Source organism: Hippopotamus amphibius, chromosome 4, assembly GCF_030028045.1.
Source record: "Hippopotamus amphibius kiboko isolate mHipAmp2 chromosome 4, mHipAmp2.hap2, whole genome shotgun sequence".
NCBI classification, from domain to species: Eukaryota; Metazoa; Chordata; class Mammalia; order Artiodactyla; family Hippopotamidae; genus Hippopotamus; species Hippopotamus amphibius.
This window is the reverse complement of record NC_080189.1, coordinates 152,090,252-152,110,240: the sequence shown is the minus strand read 5'-3', so window position 1 is coordinate 152,110,240 and position 19,989 is coordinate 152,090,252. Positions and strand designations below refer to the sequence as shown.

General features: G+C 35.3%; 1 protein-coding gene across 4 annotated transcripts in view; it reads right to left on the bottom strand.

Moving 5' to 3' along the window:
- Positions 1 to 19,989, bottom strand: part of FUT8 (fucosyltransferase 8) — a 315,036-nt gene that overhangs the window by 146,052 nt on the left and 148,995 nt on the right. For all 4 annotated transcript variants that reach the window (XM_057731047.1, XM_057731050.1, XM_057731048.1 and 1 more), the window contains one exon: positions 16,987 to 17,413. In XM_057731047.1, the coding sequence (XP_057587030.1) occupies positions 16,987 to 17,189 (203 nt within the window). In that variant the 5' untranslated portion in view covers positions 17,190 to 17,413. The remainder of the gene's footprint in view (positions 1 to 16,986; positions 17,414 to 19,989) is intronic.

Here is a 19,989-nt window from a genome sequence, read left to right as displayed (position 1 = left end):
TGTATTTGATGCTCTGTTGTTAGGTGTATACATGCTACAAATTGGTTGTCTTCTTGGAGAAATTACTCCTTTATCATTATAAAATGACTCCTCTTTATCTTTGATAATTTTCCTGATTCTGAAGTCTCTTCGATGGTAAGTGGGGAGGAAAGGAATCTGATAGAAATATTATGGTCTATGTTCTAGTCTTCTGGACCCATATACACACAACAAGCAAAGAGTACTAGGGAAAAAAAGGATTGTGGCACTTTTTTTGTGACATAGCAGTTACTTTTACAGGCACCACAGTAACGTGACTAAGAATTTGGATTATGGAGGGATAAATTAGAAGTTTGGGATTAAAATATACATACCACTATATATAAAATAGATAAACAACAAGGACCTACTGTATAGCAGAGGGAACTATACTCAATATCTTGTAAATAACCTATAATGGAAGAGAATGTAACAAAAGAATATATGTATTTGTATATATGTATACAACTGAATCACTTTGTTGAACACCTAAACATTCTATATCAACTATATTTCAATAAAAATTTTTTTAAATAAATTAAAAAAAATAATTTGGATTATGGAATCACTGTCTGGATTTGAACTCCAGATCTATCTTTCACAGTTAAATAAATTTCAGCAAACTACTTAACTGTGCTTCATGCTCTACATCTATAAAATGAGGATAATGTGAGTACTTAATTCATAAGCCTGTTTTAGGAGTTGAGATAAACTGCTTATAATATGGCCAAGTACCTAGTAACACATACTAACAGCTATTATTATTTTGCTGTCTTGCTGCTCCTGCTACTAACGTTGTTGTTGTTAGAATAATCAAGAAGCTGGGAGTAAAAGCAGAGGCTAACATCTTGGCTTTGAATCATTTCCCACTGCAATGAAACAGCCAATGAAATACACATAAAACCCTGGGTATGAAGAAGAAAATTAAGACAACATAATAAATGATGATGAAAACAGCATGATATCTTCAATACACTATTCTTCTACTAATGTTCTGTCTCCACAAAAGCTAGTAATGATAATAGTGTGGAAAAATATATGTGGTCCTATGGTTCTGTGCCACATAGCCAATTGCTATATCCATGAAACAGGTACAATGGTTGAGAAATAAATTTCTTGCCATGTGAGATGGTTGCTGACCCTAGTGTGTTAATGCTATTCCTACACTTCCTCCTCTCCAAACCCATGATTACTGTGGGTCACCTGAAATGAATGGAGGAACTTTTACCCTGTGCAACACACTTTCTGGCAATCACTTCCACATGGATGATCCCCAAAGGTTTCTTTCTCTCTCATCCTGGCTCTTCCCCTGATTTCTAGATTAACTTTCCAACATTCTACTGGATAGGTTCAGCAAGCACATCAAGATCAATCTACCTAGATCTTATCTTGATCTCTTTCTCCTAAGAGATTCACTACATTGGTCAATAAAGCAGAGAAAACACTGATAGTTAAAAACTTCCAATCCACCCAAACTCCTCCTTTCCTTTACTGCACATTTGGGGGTACAATGGGAAAGTTAAAAACAAATCCAAGGAAAACCTAAAGAACCAGGTCTTAAAATGGGCAAGAACCAGAACAGCTCCAGGGACCAAGGTACAGGAACTAATGGAAATCTCTTTACAGCAGCAGTATTGGGATAAACCAACTCGAACCATTTTCAACCCAGGTAGTTTTGGTTTCAGGGAGAATGTAGTATGTAATGGCTAACTCTTGCTGTAACAATGACAAAAAAAAAAAAAAAAAAAGAAAACCTTGAAAATATAACCCATTTTAAAACCATTAGAGAGGTATGTTAAGTGTAGGATTAAATTAACCAAAAGCCTAGAGGACAGCATTCTATAACTAGCCATGTTCTTACTTAGGGAGTACTTGCTGATTCTAGGTATGATGTGAGCCATAGGCTTGGATCTCATAAAAGGTCTTGAAAATTTAGAAACTACAGGAGCACTAAACATGTAGTCAGTTTTATCCATGGTACGTTAGCTTAATCCTGGGGCTCCAAGGGAGGCTACAGAGCAATTTTAAGACAGGCTAAAATTTCTCAGTCTTATGATACTACAAGACAAAGTTCTGTTTGAAACCTATCTTAAACTCATAGCTAGTGTTTTTATCCAGTGTTTGCCATATTTAGATGCTATATAGTATAAGAGGCCAAAGAGCAAAACTTAAAACATCTAAACTGCAGACTAAATTTCCCACAGTATTTTAAATCTTGGAAGAAATCCATCAAGTTCTCAATCAAAAGCATGGAAGATTTACACCTGAGGAACAGGGAAGAAACAGAAGTGGGTTAAGTTTTACTAAAGTTTTACTAAAACCATAATGCAGCCATGACCCAGCTCAATTCCTGACTGCAATGAATGAGATAATAAGCCTAGAGATAATATATGCCTAACAGAGGGAAGCCTCTGTAACCTCCACATGGCTTTTACACAATGTTTTGTCAAAATATTTTGTCACAATATCTGACAAAAATAAAAATTACTAGACATGCAAAGAGGCAAAAAATTTGACTAATAATCAAAAGAAAAAGAAAAATTGATCAAAAGATGATCCAGATATCATCCAGGTATGAGCAGACACTATAATAGCCATATTAGAATAACTACTCAAAGAAATTATAAGAAAAATGGACAAAATAGATGAAAAACAGAGAATTTACAGAGAAATTTGAAATTATCAAAAAGAATGGACCAGATATTCCAGAATCAAAATATATAAAAATTAGTATTGGGTGTGTTTAACATCAGGATGAATGCAGAAGATAGATTAAATAAATTGGAATAAAGTTCAAAGGAAAATATATAAAATGAAGTATAAAGACAAATTAGATTGTGAAAGACACAAAAAAGGCATGTGAGATACCATAAAAGGAAGTCTGCTAATACATGTAAGTGGAGTTCCAGGAGAAAAGAAAAAGAATAGACCAGAAGCAGTATTTAAAGATAATGGCTGAGGATTTTCTAAAACTGATAAAAGACATCAAATCTCAAAATTAAGCTCAGTGAATTTCAAACTGGATAAAAACAAAGTCATATCTGGGCATCATGGTCAACTTGTATAACACCAAAGACAAAAACTAAAATGCAAAAGTATCCAAAGAAAAAGATGCACTTCAATTAAAACTGCTGACTTCTCAACAAAAACTATGAAAGCTAGAAAACAACAGAATGACATAAAGTGCTGCCATGCTAAATTCTATACTAGCAAAAATATCTCCCAATACTAAAGGTTTTTAAAAAGTTTTCAGAAAAAGAAAATCCAGAAGAGTTTATTGCTATCAAATCTGCACTACCAAAACTACTAAAGGATATTCTTCAGGCTGAAGAATGATCAGCACGGAAATGACCAGCATGAAAGAATTAAATGGCAAGAATGAATAAACAACATTAGAAAGGGTAAATAGGTATAAGTCAATAATAAAGGAATATGACAATTTAAATCAAAATTATAATAACATAATATGCAGTTTATAACAGACACTGGGTTAAAATATATGACAATAAAAAGACCAAAAGTGGATTTAGGGGAGGGGTGTTAAAGATTTAAGTAGGATAAAATTTCTGCATTGCTCTAGAAATGATAAAAATACTAATTTAAGGTAGACTGCAATTAAAAGGGTATATTTTACAGTATCTAGGTTAACCACTGAAAGAATAAAAATGTATCACTATAACTATTATAATTGAGAAAACAGAATAACAATTAAAAAACATTGTTTAACCCAAAAGAAAACAGGAAAGAAAAAAATAAGAAAGAGATGAGACAAATAGGGAGATAAAAATAGCAATGTGGTAGACTTATACCCAGTAATTACATTAAATGTAAATGAATAAAACAACCAAATAAAAAGACAGAGATTTAGACTGAACAAAACAAAATAACAAAATCCAACCCTATTCTTATAAGAATCACTTCAAGTGATTAAATTTGTGTTTAAATATATTTCATATAAAAACACATGAAGGTTAAAATTAAAAAGATGAAAGAAATGTCATGCAAACACAACATAAAGGAAGTCAGTATAGCAATATTAATAGATACCAAATAAATTATACTGTATAGCCAAAAAAGTATTATTAAAGACAAATAAGGTCATTAGAAAATAAAAGATTCCTGAATTTGCATTCACCAAATGAAACAGATTTAGATATATCAAAGAAAAATTGACAGAGGTGAAAAGAAATAGATCTATAACCACTGTTGGAGATTTTTAACATAGCTTTCTCGTTAGCTAATAGAATAAGCAGATTACAAAGATAAATCTATATAAATTTAGAAAACACTAATAACACAATTAACCAACTTAACTTAAATGATGTGTAGAACAGTATATCCAACAAGAGCAGAATTTTTCTTAAAACATTCACCAACATAAGTCATTTGCTGAGCCATTTAACAAATTTCAAAGAACTGAAATGATATAGAATATAACTCTATCTGGTTGAAGAACACACTAGAAATCAAAGCCAAAAAGATAACAGAATAGTCCCACTTAGAAATTAAGCAACATACTCCTAAATAACCTGTAAGTTAAAGAAAAAAAAAATCACAAAATAAATCTGAAAATATTTTTAATGGGATAATAATTAAAATAGGTCACTGTCAGTACTTGAAAGATGTAACTGTGCTCTCTAAAATTGTACTCAGAGAGAAATTTACAGCTCTCCAGGCATATGTTAGGGAAAAAAGCAAGGCTTAAAATCAATAATATAAAATTCTTTCTGAAAAGAAAAAATTTTGAAAAAGAACAGAAAAAAATACCCAAAGAGACTATAAGAAAGAAGTTATTAAACTAAGAGTAAAAAATCAATAAAACAGAAACACACATACAATAGGAGAAAACAACAACCAGAGATTCTTTGAAAAAGTAAATAAAATCAATAAACTCTTAGCAAGATAAAAGGAGAAAACACAAACAAATAAACAATATCAAGAATGAAAAAAGGAAACAGTGCTACAGATACTACAGGTATGAAGAAGAAAACTAAAACGGAATTATGAACAACTTTATGCTAATACATTTGAAGATCTTGATAAAATGGGAACATTTCTTGAAAAATACGTTACCAAAACTGACATAAGAAAAAACAGAAAATGTGAATGGTCCAATTTCTATTAAGCATATCAAATCCGGAATTTAAAGCCTTCCCACATGTCTCCTGTTCCTACCCAAACCAACCTCTGCCCAACCCCACCAAAAAAAGAAAAAAAAAAAAAAAAAGACTGCAGGCCCAGACAACTTCACTGGTGAAATTCTAACAAAGATTCGTTCTATTTTGAATGAATACCAATTTTATACAAACCCTTCCAGAGAATAAAATTTTCCAGCATAACCTTAATACCAAAACACAAAAGACATTATAAGAAAGAAATATTACAGGTAAACATGTCTTGTTAACATAGAAAAAATCCACTAGCAAATTTAATACAGCAATATATGAAAAGGTTAATACAAATTTCAGGGAGAAAGCATCCGACTGTCAGACTGAGAAGGCTAGGAATATTGACTAAAAATCTCACTAAGATATTCTAACATAGGGAAGGAGTACTTTCCATAAGGAAAAATAAGATATCCACGATAGCATAAGGAATAATGGATGAAGGGCTGCAAAAATAAAAGTTAAAAAAAAAAAAAAGGAAGGTTATAGCCAGATGCTCTGTGCACTCCAATCCATTCACTTGCTGTAGGAACACAAGTAGTACACTCTTTATAAGTGAGATAAGCAGTTATGGAAAAGATTGCCTATAGCAAATCCTCCAACCAACCAACAGGAACAAATGCATCTCCAATTTCTAATAGCAGCTTATCAAACAGAAGAAGTAAAACATGACCTGTGAAAAATCATATCAGTTTCCTTTCCACCCATGACAGTGTTTCATACCTTTGTTGCCTGAGACAAATTTTTCCACCAGAAGATTCACGCTTTGGCTCTAATCCAACTGAGGAGACTAGTATGTAGCTCAGAAAAACAGATAATTATATTTTATTTGTGGTCTGTAAAATTTACTGTTTATAGCTAACATCTAAATTCCAGAAGAAATTTTTTCTTTCCTGGACCAAAGAAACAAACCTTATTAAAAGGCCACAAAATCACATTTGAATTTTTTTAAAATTATGCTCCCCAAAATAAATACTAGAATAAGGAATTAAAAAGAAAGCTATCAATTAAGCACTCTTTAAAATGTTACAAGTTCTGTCCAGTTCTGACATCTGTCACTGAGATTCACTGCTCAAGGAGTTTCTGAAGAAGTTTCAATAATTTTCCATGTGTTTTCTGCTAAATTTCAATTCTGAGAGGCAGAGTGGCAGGTTCAAATCCTAAGAAGAAAAGATTCTGTGAACTGACAGCAATTTCACATTACTAGACGTTGAGACAAAACAAACATGAAAGATGAAAGGCATTCCTGCAGGGTGGCAAGCTTAAAAAGTGATGATTTCTAAGTTTCTAAAAGAAAGACTGCTACATGTATGCTCAATGTGCTGGCAATCAACAAGTAAGAAAGGGATGTTTGGGGAAAGCCAAATAAAGGCATGAAGGAAACATGGGAAAATAATCAGACGTACCTATGTACAACAGATTCAATCATTAATTTAGGTCTGCATCACCTCATGTCTAGTTAATACCGTTATTTCCCAGTTAATTTCACTCTGTCAAGCACATGGCCCAAATCCACCTGAAAATCTAAATCTTCCTCAAAACCTAAATCTTCATCAACCATTTTCATTGTGTCACTCCTCTGCTGAAAACCCAATTAAGTTCTCTATTATCTATCAATCAAAGCTACACTAAACTCTGGTTGTTCAAGAGCACCATGATCCGAACTAATTTATTCAACATTACTTCTAGAGATGAGAACAGCGGGTTAAAATACGGCTACGAATTCTTTGCAGTTCCTACCTCTATTCCCTGAATAAAGAGTGTCCCTTTGACTTCCAAAGACTAACAGAATGTGGCAGAAGTGACACTGTGCAACTTCTCAAGCTTGGCCTCAAGAGGACTTGCAATTTCTGCTTGCCCTCTTGGAACACTACAACGTAAGAAACCTGGGCTGTCCTGCTGGAGAAGCCAAATAGAATGAACCAGTTAACAGCCCCGGCTAATTACTGAACATGTGTGAGGTCATCTGGAGTGCCCAACCACAATGGAGCCACCAGATGCCTGCAGCCACGTGAGTGAACCCAGATATAACTGGAAAAACAGCCCAGTTGAGGCCAACTGAAATTAAATTATCAGGAGCAAATAAATGTTTACTGGTTTAAGCCACTATGTTTTTATTTTATATATATGATATATATAAAACATTTTGTTATACATAAAATCCAAATTTTTAAAAAGAATTCAATAAGAAACTCAATTTTTAAAATAAGCAACACATTTGAATAGATACTTCACCAAAAAAGATATATGAATAGCAAATAAAAAAGTGAAAAAAAATGCTCACCATCATTAATCATTACAGAAATGCAAATTGAAACTATAATGAGATGATACTACATATCTATTAAAACAGCTAAAGTAAAAATACCTGACAAGAGCATTTGCTAGCAAGGATGAGAGCTATAACTCTCAAGCACAGTGGGTGGGAATGCAAAATGGTACAGATACTCTGGAAAACATGTGGGCAGCTTCTCATATAAAGTTAAAATGCACTTTACATATGACCCAGCAATTCCACTCCTAGGTATTTACCCATGAGAAATAAAAACTCATTTATACACAAAAACTTACAGGGCAAACGTTCTTAACAGCTTTGTTCATAACTGCCAAAAAAAATGGAAGCACTAACATCTCTCAAATGGTGAATGCATTTAAAAAAACAACACTGGTACACGCATATACTGTGGAACACTGCTCGTCAATAAAAAATTTTTAAATAAAATGAACTACCAATACACAAAGTAGCACTGATGAATCTCAAGTATATTATGCTAAATGAAAAAAGCCAGACTCAAAACGCTACCTACTGCATGATTCTATTTTTTGACATGTTGGAACAGGAAACAAACACAGGACAGAAAACAGATCAGTGGATGCCAGAGACAGAAGGTAAAAAGAGAATTTAACTACAAAAGGGCACAAGAGAATTCTGGCGGGAGAGAGAATTCTTCTATACTTTGACTGTGGTACTGGTTACATGACTGTAAGGATTTGCAGTCCAAATTCATAGACATGTATGGTAAAAGGAGTTAATTTTACCATATGGAAATTATTCATCAGTAAGTCAGAATTAAATGCACATACAGACACACACATACAAAAAGAGATACACACAGCAACCTCCCATATATTATACTAAAATGTTTGCATCCCTCAGAGTAATGATTTTCAAATTATTTTTCTAAATTTGTAGTACTATCAACAAAATTAGCAAACACTAGCTAGAAGTTTGGGTAACTGCTTTTAAAAATTATTGTCCTGAATCTTAAAAATTATAGTTTCAGGCTTCTGGGTTACTTTCCAATACTAATCCACATACCACATCTCAAAGAAATGACCTAGTTTTACAGACATTTGAATTAATCCTTTATAGCAGTGGTCCCCAACCTTTTTGGCACCAGGGACTGGTTGGGTGGAAGATCATTTTTCCACAGACTGCGGGCGAGCGGGGTTCAGGTGGTAATTCAAGTGATGGGGGGATGGTTCAGGCAGTAATAGAAGCAATGGTGAGCAGGAGATGAAGCTTCACTCGCTTGCCCACCATTCAGCTCCTACTGTGCAGCTCAGTTCTTAACAGGCCACAGGCCAGTACCAATCCCTTGGGGCTGGGGACTCCTGATTTATAACCTATCTTCTGAACATATTTTCTTATGAGAAAAAGACACAGAAAACTGAGTATGAAATATTTCAATAAGGGGAAAAAAGAACATCAATGCCGCTAGCACCTTCGCTGCTCTTCCTTTTATGCCATGGGCTCTAAAATAAAAGTCTCTTTGGATAAAACACAAATGCCCCTACCAGTAAAGTTTATAGAAAGGCATAAAGAGGTTTTCTTCCCTAATTACCTACATATTTTCCTGAAATTGTGTTTGTGTATGTATGTGTGTGTGTGTCTGTAGGCTCATATGCTCCTTCTGTGCTTTCAGATTATATTTATGATGTAATAGCATGACATATTAAGTGTCTCAGCTCTTCAAAGTTGTCTCTACATTTGTAGTAGTTGAGAATTTATTTTTTTTGCCAATATGAAAGACTATTAAGAAAGTGACTTAAGAGATCCAAAGACTATTTTGCAGAAGGAACAACTCATTAAAGGCAAGCTTTCCTTCATGTAATAGAAACAAATACTTCGCACTCAGGAATAAGCCAATTGAAGTATCAGTATTTAAGCTGAAATTAGGAAAACAGTGGGCACTATTTTATTAGCCTAAATTGTTAAGAGGCAACATCTTTTCCAAGGAGTAAAATTCTCATAATGTAAAACAAGATCTTACTACAAAGCATACTCCAACATCAACTACTCTTGCTGATCTCCTACATGAGATGTTTAGCTGAGATTTCTGAATCATTTACTTCTCTCTGGTTTCTATTCAGAGAAGCAAAACAGTTCATCAGATCCCTGGCTTTCCACTTATACTGCCAGGATTCAAAGTAAGCTCCATCATTCGTGAAAAGCGTGACCTTGGGAAAAATTAAATCACTTAATATCCCACTGATTCCTTATCTGTAAAATGGTTATGAAAACAGGACCAGCATCCCATAAGGAAGTTGTGGAATTCAATGAAATAATCCATGCAAAGTCCTTAGCACAGTACCTGGCACATAATAAACCGCCTAAAAATTATAGCTATTATTACTAAGCTCTAAATTATCAATCTTTGGTTCCCATAACAAATGATTAAGACTCTACTGAAAGACCACCCTCCCCATGATCCTTCCTCCCTGGCTCTCCCCCACAAGAAAATTAAATGATACACAAATTCAAGAAGCTATCTGTCCACTTTCTAATTCCTAATTTGTATTTTGCGGAATGGTACTACTACTCCTACAAATGACAGAGCTGATGTTTCATTCATTGTTTTAAAACTCTTAACACCTAGCAAGCCTTCCACAGAACATAAAGAGGCCAAAAATAATATCACAGTGAAGAAAAGTTACAGAACTAAACAAAAAGAAACAACTGAGTTCTAAATAAAGAGTGAAGGGCAGTGAGGGCAGGGAGGTTCCAAGGGTGTATGACACTGCCAACTACATTCTTTCTTCATAGAACACTCCTCAACCTCCAAACATAGCTCTTCCCACTTCTTCTCCAACTACTCTGAAGGCTTTACGCACAACACAACGTTTCCACTTTCAACTCAATTTACTTGTTTCTCAAAAAGAAATAAATTTGTGCTCTTTTCTCTACACTAGTTCCCTTACAGTCAATTACCACCTCTAGACGACTCTCTTCATCTTCTCAAATCTTCAACCTCTGTTTTGAGCCACAGCAAGAGGAATTAGAAGATACTAGATAACTGCTAAACTCAATAATTTTGGAAACAAATACAGAGATTATCTATTTAACAATACACGACCATCCCACATTCAGAGACAAAGGAGAAGCCTCAATGAGTAGGAGGGGCGCAATCCCATTACAATCAAATCCCATAAATGCTGGGTGGGTGACTCACAAGCTGGAGAACAGTTATACCACAGGAGTCCTGAGGGTTCTGAGCCCCACATCAGGCTTCCTAACCTGGGGGTCCAGCAATGGGAGGAGGAATCCCCAGAGAATCAGACTTTGAAAGCCAGCGGGATTGGAATGCAGGACCTCCACAGGATTGGGGGAAATGGAGACTCCACTCTTGCAGGGCACACAGAAAAGTGTGCTCACCAGGACCCAGGGGAAAGGAGCAGTGACCCCCATAGGAGACTGAACCAGACCTACCTGCTCATGTTGCAGGGTGGCCTGCAGAGGTGGGGGCAGCTGTGGCTCACCGAGGAGACAGGGGCACTGGCAGCAGGGGTTCTGAGAAGTGCTCACTGGCATGAGCCCTCCCAGAGTCCACCATTAGCTCCACCAAAGAGCCTGTAAGCTCCAGTGCTGGGTCGCCTCAGACCAAAGGACCACCAGGGTGGGAACATAGCCCTACCCATTGGCAGACAAGCAGATTAAAGTCTCACTGAGCTCCACCCACCACATCGGATTAAAGGTTTACTAAACTCGGCCCATCCAGCCCTACCCACCATCAGTCCCTCCCATCAGGAAGCACCCACCAGCCTCCTAAACAGCTTCCTCCACAAGAGGGCAGACAGTAGAATCAAGTAGTATCAGCAGTATTTCATCTTGTGGAACTGAAAATCAGAGCCACAGAAAGACAGAGAAAATGAAAAGGGAAAAGACTTTGTACCAGATGAAGGCACAAGATAAAACACCAGAAAAACAACTAAATGAAGAGGAAGTAGGCACTCTTCCGGAAAAAGAATTCAGAATCATGATGGTGAAGATGATCCAGGACTTTGAAAAAATATTGGATGCAAAGATCGAAAACTTGCAAGAAAAGTTTACCAAAGACCTAGAAGAATTAAAGAAAAAACAAACAGAGATATGCAACACAATGACTGAAATGAAAAATACACTAGAAGGAACCAATAGCAGATTAACTGAGGCAGAAGGATGAATAAGTGACCTGGAAGACAGAATGGTGATAATCACTGATGCAGAAAAGAATAAAGAAAAAAGAATGAAAAGAACTGAAGACAGCCTAAGAGACCTCTGGGACAACGTTAAATGCACCAACATTCACATTATAAGGGTCCCAGAAGGAGAAGAGAGAGAAAGGATCTGAGAAAATAATGGAAGAGATTATAGCTGAAAACTTCCTTAACATGGGAAAGGAAATAGCTACCCAAGTGCAGGAAGCACAGAGAGTCCCAGGCAGGATAAACCCAAGGAGAAACACGCCAAGACATATAGTAGTCAAACTGACAAAAATTAAAGACAGAGAAAAGTCATTAAAAGCAACAAGGGAAAAACGACAAATAACATACAAGGGAATTCCCATTAGAATAACAGCTGATTTCTCAGCAGAAACTCTGCAAGCCAGAAGGGACTGGCATGATATATTTCAAGTGATGAAAGGGAAGAACCTACAACCTAGAATACTCTACCCAGCAAGGATCTCATTCAGATTCAACGGAGAAGTCAAAAGCTTTACAAACAAGCAATAGCTAACAGAACTCAGCACCACCAAACCAGCCTTACAACAAATGCTAAAGGAATTTCTCTAAGCGGGAAACGTAAGAGAAGAAAAGAACCTACAGAAACAAAAAACAAAACAATTAAGAAAATGGTAATAGGAACATACATATTGATAATTACTTTGAATGTAAATGGACTAAATGCACCAACCAAAAGACACAGACTGGCTGAGTGGATACAAAAACAAGACCCATATATATGCTGTCTCCAAGAGACCCACTTCAGACCTAGGGACACATACAGACTGAAAGTGAGGGGATGGAAAAAGATATTCCATGCAAATGGAAATCAAAAGAAAGCTGGAGTAGCGATACTCATATCAGATAAAATAGACTTTAAAATTAAAAATGTTACAAGAGACAAGAAAGGACACTACATAAAGATCAAGGGATCAATCCAAGAAGAAGAGATAACAATTATAAATAGATATGCACCCAATATAGGAGCCCCTCAATACATAAGGCAAATGCTAACAACTATGAAAGAGGAAATCGACAGTAACACAATCATAGTGGGGGACTTACACCAATGGACAGATCATCCACACAGAAAATTAATAAGGAAACACAAGCTTTAAATGACACAATAAATCAGCTTGAGTTAATAGATATCTATAGGACATTACATTCAAAAACAGAAGATTACACATTCTTCTCAAGTGCACATGGAACATTCTCCAGGAGAGATCACATTTTCGGTCATAAATCAAGCCTTGGTAAAGTCAAGAAAATTGAAATCGTATCAAGCATCTTTTCTGACCACAACACTATGAGATTAGAAATCAATTACAGGAAAAAAACTGTAAAAAACACAAACACATGGAGGCTAAACAATACGCTACTAAATAACCACGAGAGCACTGAAGAAATCAAAGAGGAAATCAAAAAATACCTAGAGACAAATGACAATGAAAACACAATGATCCAAAACCTATGGGATGCAGCAAAGGCAGTTCTAAGAGGGAAGTTTATAGCAATACAATCCTACCTCAAGAAATAAGAAAAATCCCAAATAAACAATCTAACCTTACACCTAAAGAAACCAGAGAAAGAAGAGCAAACAAAACCCAAAGTTAGTAGAAGGAGAAAAGTCATAAAGATCAGAGCAGAAATAAATGAAATAGAGACAAAGAAAACAATAGCAAAAATCAATAAAACGAAAAGCTGGTTCTTTGAGAAGATAAATAAAATCAATAAACCTCTAGCAAGACTCATCAAGAAAAAGAGGGAGAGGACTCAAATCAATACAATTAGAAATGAAACAGGAGAAGTTACAACGGACACTGCAGAAATAAAAAGCACCATCAGAGATTACTACAAGCAACTATACGCCAATAAAACGGACAACCTGGATGAAATGGACAGATTCTTAGAAAAGTATAACCTTCCAAGACTGAATCAGGAAGACATAGAAAATATGAACAGACCCATCACAAGAAATGAAATTGAAACTGTAATTAAAAATCTCCCAACAAACAAAAGTCCAGGACCAGATGGAGTCACAGGTGAATTTTATCAAACGTTTAGAGAAGAACTAACACCCAACCTTCTCAAACTCTTCCAAAACATTGCAGAGGAAGGAACACTCCCAAACTCATTTTATGAGGCCACCATCACCCTGATACCAAAACCAAAGATACTACAAACAAAGAAAACTACAGACCAATATCACTGATGAATTTAGATACAAAAATCCTCAACAAAATACTAGCCAACAGAATCCAACAATACATTCAAAGGATCATACACCATGATCAAGTGGGGTTTATCCCTGGAATGCAAGGATTCTTCAATATACACAGATCAAACAATGTGATACACCATATTAACAAAGTGAAGGATAAAAACCATATGATCATGTCAATAGATGCAGAAAAAGCTTTTGACAAAATTCAACACCCATTTATGATAAAAACTCTCCAGAAGGTGGGCATAGAGGGAACCTACCTCAACATAATAAAGGCCATATATGACAAACCCACAGCAAACATCATTCTCAATGGTGAAAAACTGAAAGCATTCCCTCTAAGATCTGAAACAAGACAAGGATGTCCATTCTCACCACTACTATTCAACATAGTTTTGGAAGTCCTTGCCACAGCAATCAGAGAAGAAAAAGAAATAAAAGGAATCCAAACTGGAAAAGAAGAAGTAAAACTGTCACTGTTCGCAGATGACATGATACCATACATAGAAAATCCTAAAGCGGCCACCAGAAAACTACGTGAATGAATTTGGCAAAGTTGCAGGATACAAAATTAACACACAGAAATCTCTTGCATTCCTTTACACCAACAATGAAAGATCAGAAAGAGAAATGAAGGAAACAATCCCATTTACCATAGTCACAAAAAGAATAAAATACCTAGGAATAAACCTAACCAAGGAGGTAAAAGACCTGGACTCAGAAAACTATAAGACACTAATGAAAGAAATCAAAGATGACACAAACAGATGGAGGGACATACCATGTTCCTGGATTGGAAGAATCAACATTGAGAAGATGACTATACTACCCAAAACTATTTACAGATTCAATGCAATCCTGATCAAATTACCAATGGCATTTTTCACAGAACTAAACAAGAAATTTTACGATTTGCATGGAAATGCAAAAGACTCCGAATAGCCAAAGCAATCTTGAGAAGGAAAGACGGAGTTGGTGGAATCAGGCTTCCTGACTTCAGGCTATACTACAAGGCTACAGTGATCAAGAGAGTATGGTACTGGCACAAAAACAGAAACAGCGATCAATGGAACAGGATAGAAAGCCCAGAGATAAACTATGGTCAACTAATCTATGACAAAGGAGGCAAGGATATACAATGGAGAAAAGGCAGCCTCTTCAATAAGTGGTGCTGGGAAAACTGGACAGCTACATGTAAAAGAATGAAATTAGAACACTCCCTAACACCATACACAAAAATAAACTCAAAATGGATATAAGACCTAAATGTAAGGCCAGACACTATTGAACTCCTAGAGGAAAACACAGGAAGAACACTCTTTGACGTAAATAACAGCAAGATCTTTTTGATCCACCCCCTAGAATAATGGAAATAAAAACAAAAATAAGTAAGTGGGACCTAATGAAACTTCAAAGCTTCTGCACAGCAAAGGAAACTATAAGCAAGATGAAAAGACAACCTTCAGAATGGGAGAAAATATTTGCAAACAAATCAGCAGACAAAGGATTAATCTTCAAAATATATAAACAGTTTATCCAGCTCAATATCAGAAAAACAAACAACTCAATCAAAAAATGGGCAGAAGACCTAAATAGGCATTTCTCCAAAGAAGACATATGGATGGCCAAGAGGCACATAAAAAGCTGCTCAACAGCGCTAATTATTAGAGAAATGCAAATCAAAACAACAATGAGGTATCACCTCACACCGCTTAGAACGGGCATCATCAGAAAATCTACAAACAGTAAATGCTGGAGAGGGTGTGGAGAAAAGGGAATGCTCTTGCATTGCTGGTGGGAATGTAAACTGATACAGCCACTATGGAGAACAGTATGGAGGTTCCTTGCAAAACTAAAAATAGAACTACTGTATGACCCAGCAATCCCACTACTGGGCATATACAGAGAGAACACCATGATTTAAACAGACACATGCACTCCAGTGTTCATTGCAGCACTATTTACAATAGCCAGGATGTGGAAGCAACCTAAATGTCCATTAACAGATGAATCAATAAAGAAGATGTGGTACATACATACAATGGAATATTACTCAGCTGTGAAAAGCAATGAAACTGGGACATTTTTAGAGACATGGATGGACCTAGAGACTGCCATACAGAGTGAAGTGAGTCAGAAAGAGAAAAACAAATATTGTATATTAACACATATATGTGGACTATAGAAAAATGGTACAGATCAACTGGTTTGCAAGGCAGAAATAGAGACACAGATGTAGAGAACAAACATATGGACACCAAGTGGGGAAAGCGGGGAGGGTTGGGGGGGAGAATGAATTCGGAGATTGGGATACCAAAATGTACACTCTAAATATATGCAGTTTATTGTAAAAAATAAAAAAATTAAAAATTAAAAAGAAAAAAAAAATACACTCACTTGTTCGCTGAAAATAAAAGACTTTGTTTTTCCCCATAGCTGGTGACTTCTAACAGATACATATCACATTTGAGGCGGGTGGGGGTGCTGCACCGCAGCTTGCAGGATCTTAGTTTCCTGATCAGAGATTGAATCTGGGCCCCCAGCAGTGAAAGTATGGAGTCCTAACCACTGGACTGCCCGCGAATTCCCCATGTCACATTTTTTAATAGACTAGAAGTAGGAATTATAACAATTTTCTAGATTCCAGATACAGTTGTTTAATTTAAGAATGAATTTTTTCATTTAATAAACTATACTTAGACTCTGCCTCTCAATTATTATGTGTTTGTTATAGTCCATGAGGAAAAGTTTAATATGTACTAATTTAAATCAAACAAAGTTTATATTTAATTTATCAAAATTATCAAGATGCTGAAGATAATTTTAAACAAAATATAAATACATAAATTAAATGCCAGTCTCTTTATATTAAAATTCATATGTAAAATAAGATTTGCCATTATAGAGTAACTCTCTATGTTAAATACATAGAGATATCACTAGTACAAAAGTACCTTATTAGGATATTTAAATTTTTGCAAAATAGCAGTTTATAGAAATCATTAAATGTTTTTAAATAGCTGACCGAAGTCCTGCACCAAAAACCAAAGTACAATTTTTCACCATTCTTCCCTCAGTTTTTTTAGAACCTACCGGAGAGATTCAGCCATTCGCCTCAGGTCTTCATTTTGCTGTTTTAAGCGTTCAAGTTTTGCCAAAATCTTGGACAGTTCTCGGCTAGAGTGATCAGGGTGGTCATTATCTCGTACTAAGTGACCACCTATATAAAACAGCAAGGTTCCCCAGGCAAAAAGAATGAGCATAATCCAACGCCAGGAACCAGTCCATGGCCGCATTTTTCAGAGTTTCAGCTCACTCCCCTGGATTCTTGGAGCTTAAAGAATTGAAAACATCGTCACTATTCTAGCCAGTGCAAAGGTAGTAGCCTTCTGTTGTTTCAACACATGATGCTTCAGACAATTTAGTTTCTCTGGTAGTCCTGTGTTGACTCTTTCCAAGAGATCCTCCTGGTGGTATGAGTAGGAAGCTTTACTGTCATGTGCTTCATGGACGCTGCATCCTGTGGAAAGAATAAGAAATATATTTAAATTATTTAGGATATGTAAAATAACATATGCTGAGATTCATGAAGTTAAAAGAAACATATTGGTGTTGACTAGCCAACAGGCTGGCAAATAATGTAACTGCCTAAAGCAAGTAAAAAGCAAAGGCTTTTACGTCTGCATATTAAATCATGGCTGTACCAGATAAATTAATCTGCTCTAAGCTTGAAAGTCCTCCAAGTGCCATCATCACTTTTCCTTCTAACATCATTGTACAATAGCACATATATGAACATTAAAAGATTGTTATCTTTGAAAAACTACTCAAAACCCGACAAAATGTACTCAACTACATATTCTGGGCTAACGCTTCCACATTGTCAAACTGAAACATGTTCTCTGTATGAGTGAATTAATTCCTACAAAATCTCAGCTCCACACCCTCCATCTCAGTGCTCAGCTGCCATCACACCACAACTCTGCAGGTGACAGGCATACTGTCACTTTTAGGATAATTTCTAAAAGTGCCATGTACATTAGCCAAGCAAAGGTTATCGCAGCCATTAAGCAGCTGGCAACCACTCCAAACATCACAAGCAAAGGTTCATATGGATTACGGCAGATTACTCCTTCCTCGAATTTATTTAAAAATACCAACAATTGCAACAGAAGTCTAATACCTGTTAAATCTTAGTTACTGAGCATCTTAAACTACAAAATGCTTGGTTATTGGTTTCATTTGTCACTTCTCCATCATTAGGCTTAGAATTTCCTTTGGGAACAAAACAATTTTCTCACCAAGGAGAAAATTTGCAGGCAAAGATATAACTTTAATACCATTTGATAATTCCAGAGCTATATAAGAAAAGTCTTATCTCCAGGCACAGAGTCCTTGTAAAAGAAAAGAGAGAAAAGAAATAGTTTCTATATACAAAACTGAATGTGATGGGCATTTAACCACTAATTAAATAGTTATGAAAGACTAGATAGAAAAGTTGGAGAAGAGGTTTCAAAATTTAGCGCACAGGACTACTATTATCCACCTTTTAAACCTCAAATCTCAATTGCTTTTAAAAAGCCAAGTATTCAAAGAAAAGAAAATCTCTTCAAAGGAGTGTCCCACAATCATCCTACTTCCTTCCCATTATTTCTACACTACTTTCCTCATTGTTACAGGACTGCACTGACTAAACAAAGAACGAAAAGAACTGTATTCACTGAGAATGTTAGAAAGACAAATGAAGTAATAATACTCCAAAGAAAACGTGGTGTTTTGTCTTTTAATATCTATTCTTAAGTCTAATTAGAACATTATTTTTATTGACTCCATGGTTCATTCTGTCCCTTTCTCAAAATCCTTTCTCAAAACCCTATTCCTCTAATCTCAGGTACCCCCATCTATTCACTAAACATAAGAATAAAGTCTATTCAACATCTCAGGTAAAAGATCCAGTCATGTGAGGTCTACTTTTTATATTATGTAGAAAAAAATGCAGACATTCAGGGATTCTTGGTTAAAAAACAAATTAAGAAATCCACTCTGATAGTCTAAGGGGTAGATTTAATTCAGCAAGTCAACAAAAGAAGTATTAACATTTGAGTTAATGATACTGTTTGTGACAACACATGCAACACTGTAAAATGCTATCATACCACATGCTGAAACTATAATATATCCTAGTCAATTCTAAGCTACACCAACAAGATATTTAAAATGTTTAATCTTCCCTTCACAGAAAAACTTAACTTAGAAAGACAAGTGTGATAAACAAAATTATAGTTTTCTAAACAAGAATCACTTTCATAACAAATAATAAAAAGATGTGCTATAACATTTTCTTAGAATTATAAAAATTACCATTAATATTCAAAGCCACCAAAAGTATAATATAATTTACACAGAAACAAGTTTACAGAAACATAAATTTTGTTATATCTAGCATTTTGGAGAGAATATTTCCCCAAATTTTGTTGTCCTTAAACAATATTTTTAAAAGGGAATAACAAAAATAAGCTAAGCTGAAAACCAAGTTGTTTTCTATATAATTTTCCTTAGCACGGTTTAAAAGAGCAGGTATAGAAGTTTTTCCTTATCCACATGAATGCCTGCTAACTTACTTACCTATCATGTTCATTGTTTATTTTTGAACCATGCCTGCTAAAATGTAAAATTCATGACTTTTGTCTATTTTGTTCACTGGTGTATCCAAAGTACTTAGAGCAGTATTTAGAACTTAGTAATAAATATTTTTTAATAAATAAGTGAATGAGTGAGTGTAGGATGTCATAATGGCATATGCTAATATAACATATGACACAGAATCTGAGCACATCAGCTTCAACCGCATTTTACGCCCCACTTAAGAAAGCAAATACGAATGTAGAATGTGAGTCAGTGCTATTATAAGGAAATTATTCTTATCAACATATATTTTACAAGACACCCCTCAAAAATTATAAGATAAACTAGTCTATAAGGCCAATAAGATCAGCAATCTCATGGTTACCTTTCAGCCATGAAAAAATAATTCTCTGTGTCTTATTTTCCTCATCTAGAAGATTCACTTTGCAAAGACAATGGGATAACTAAAGG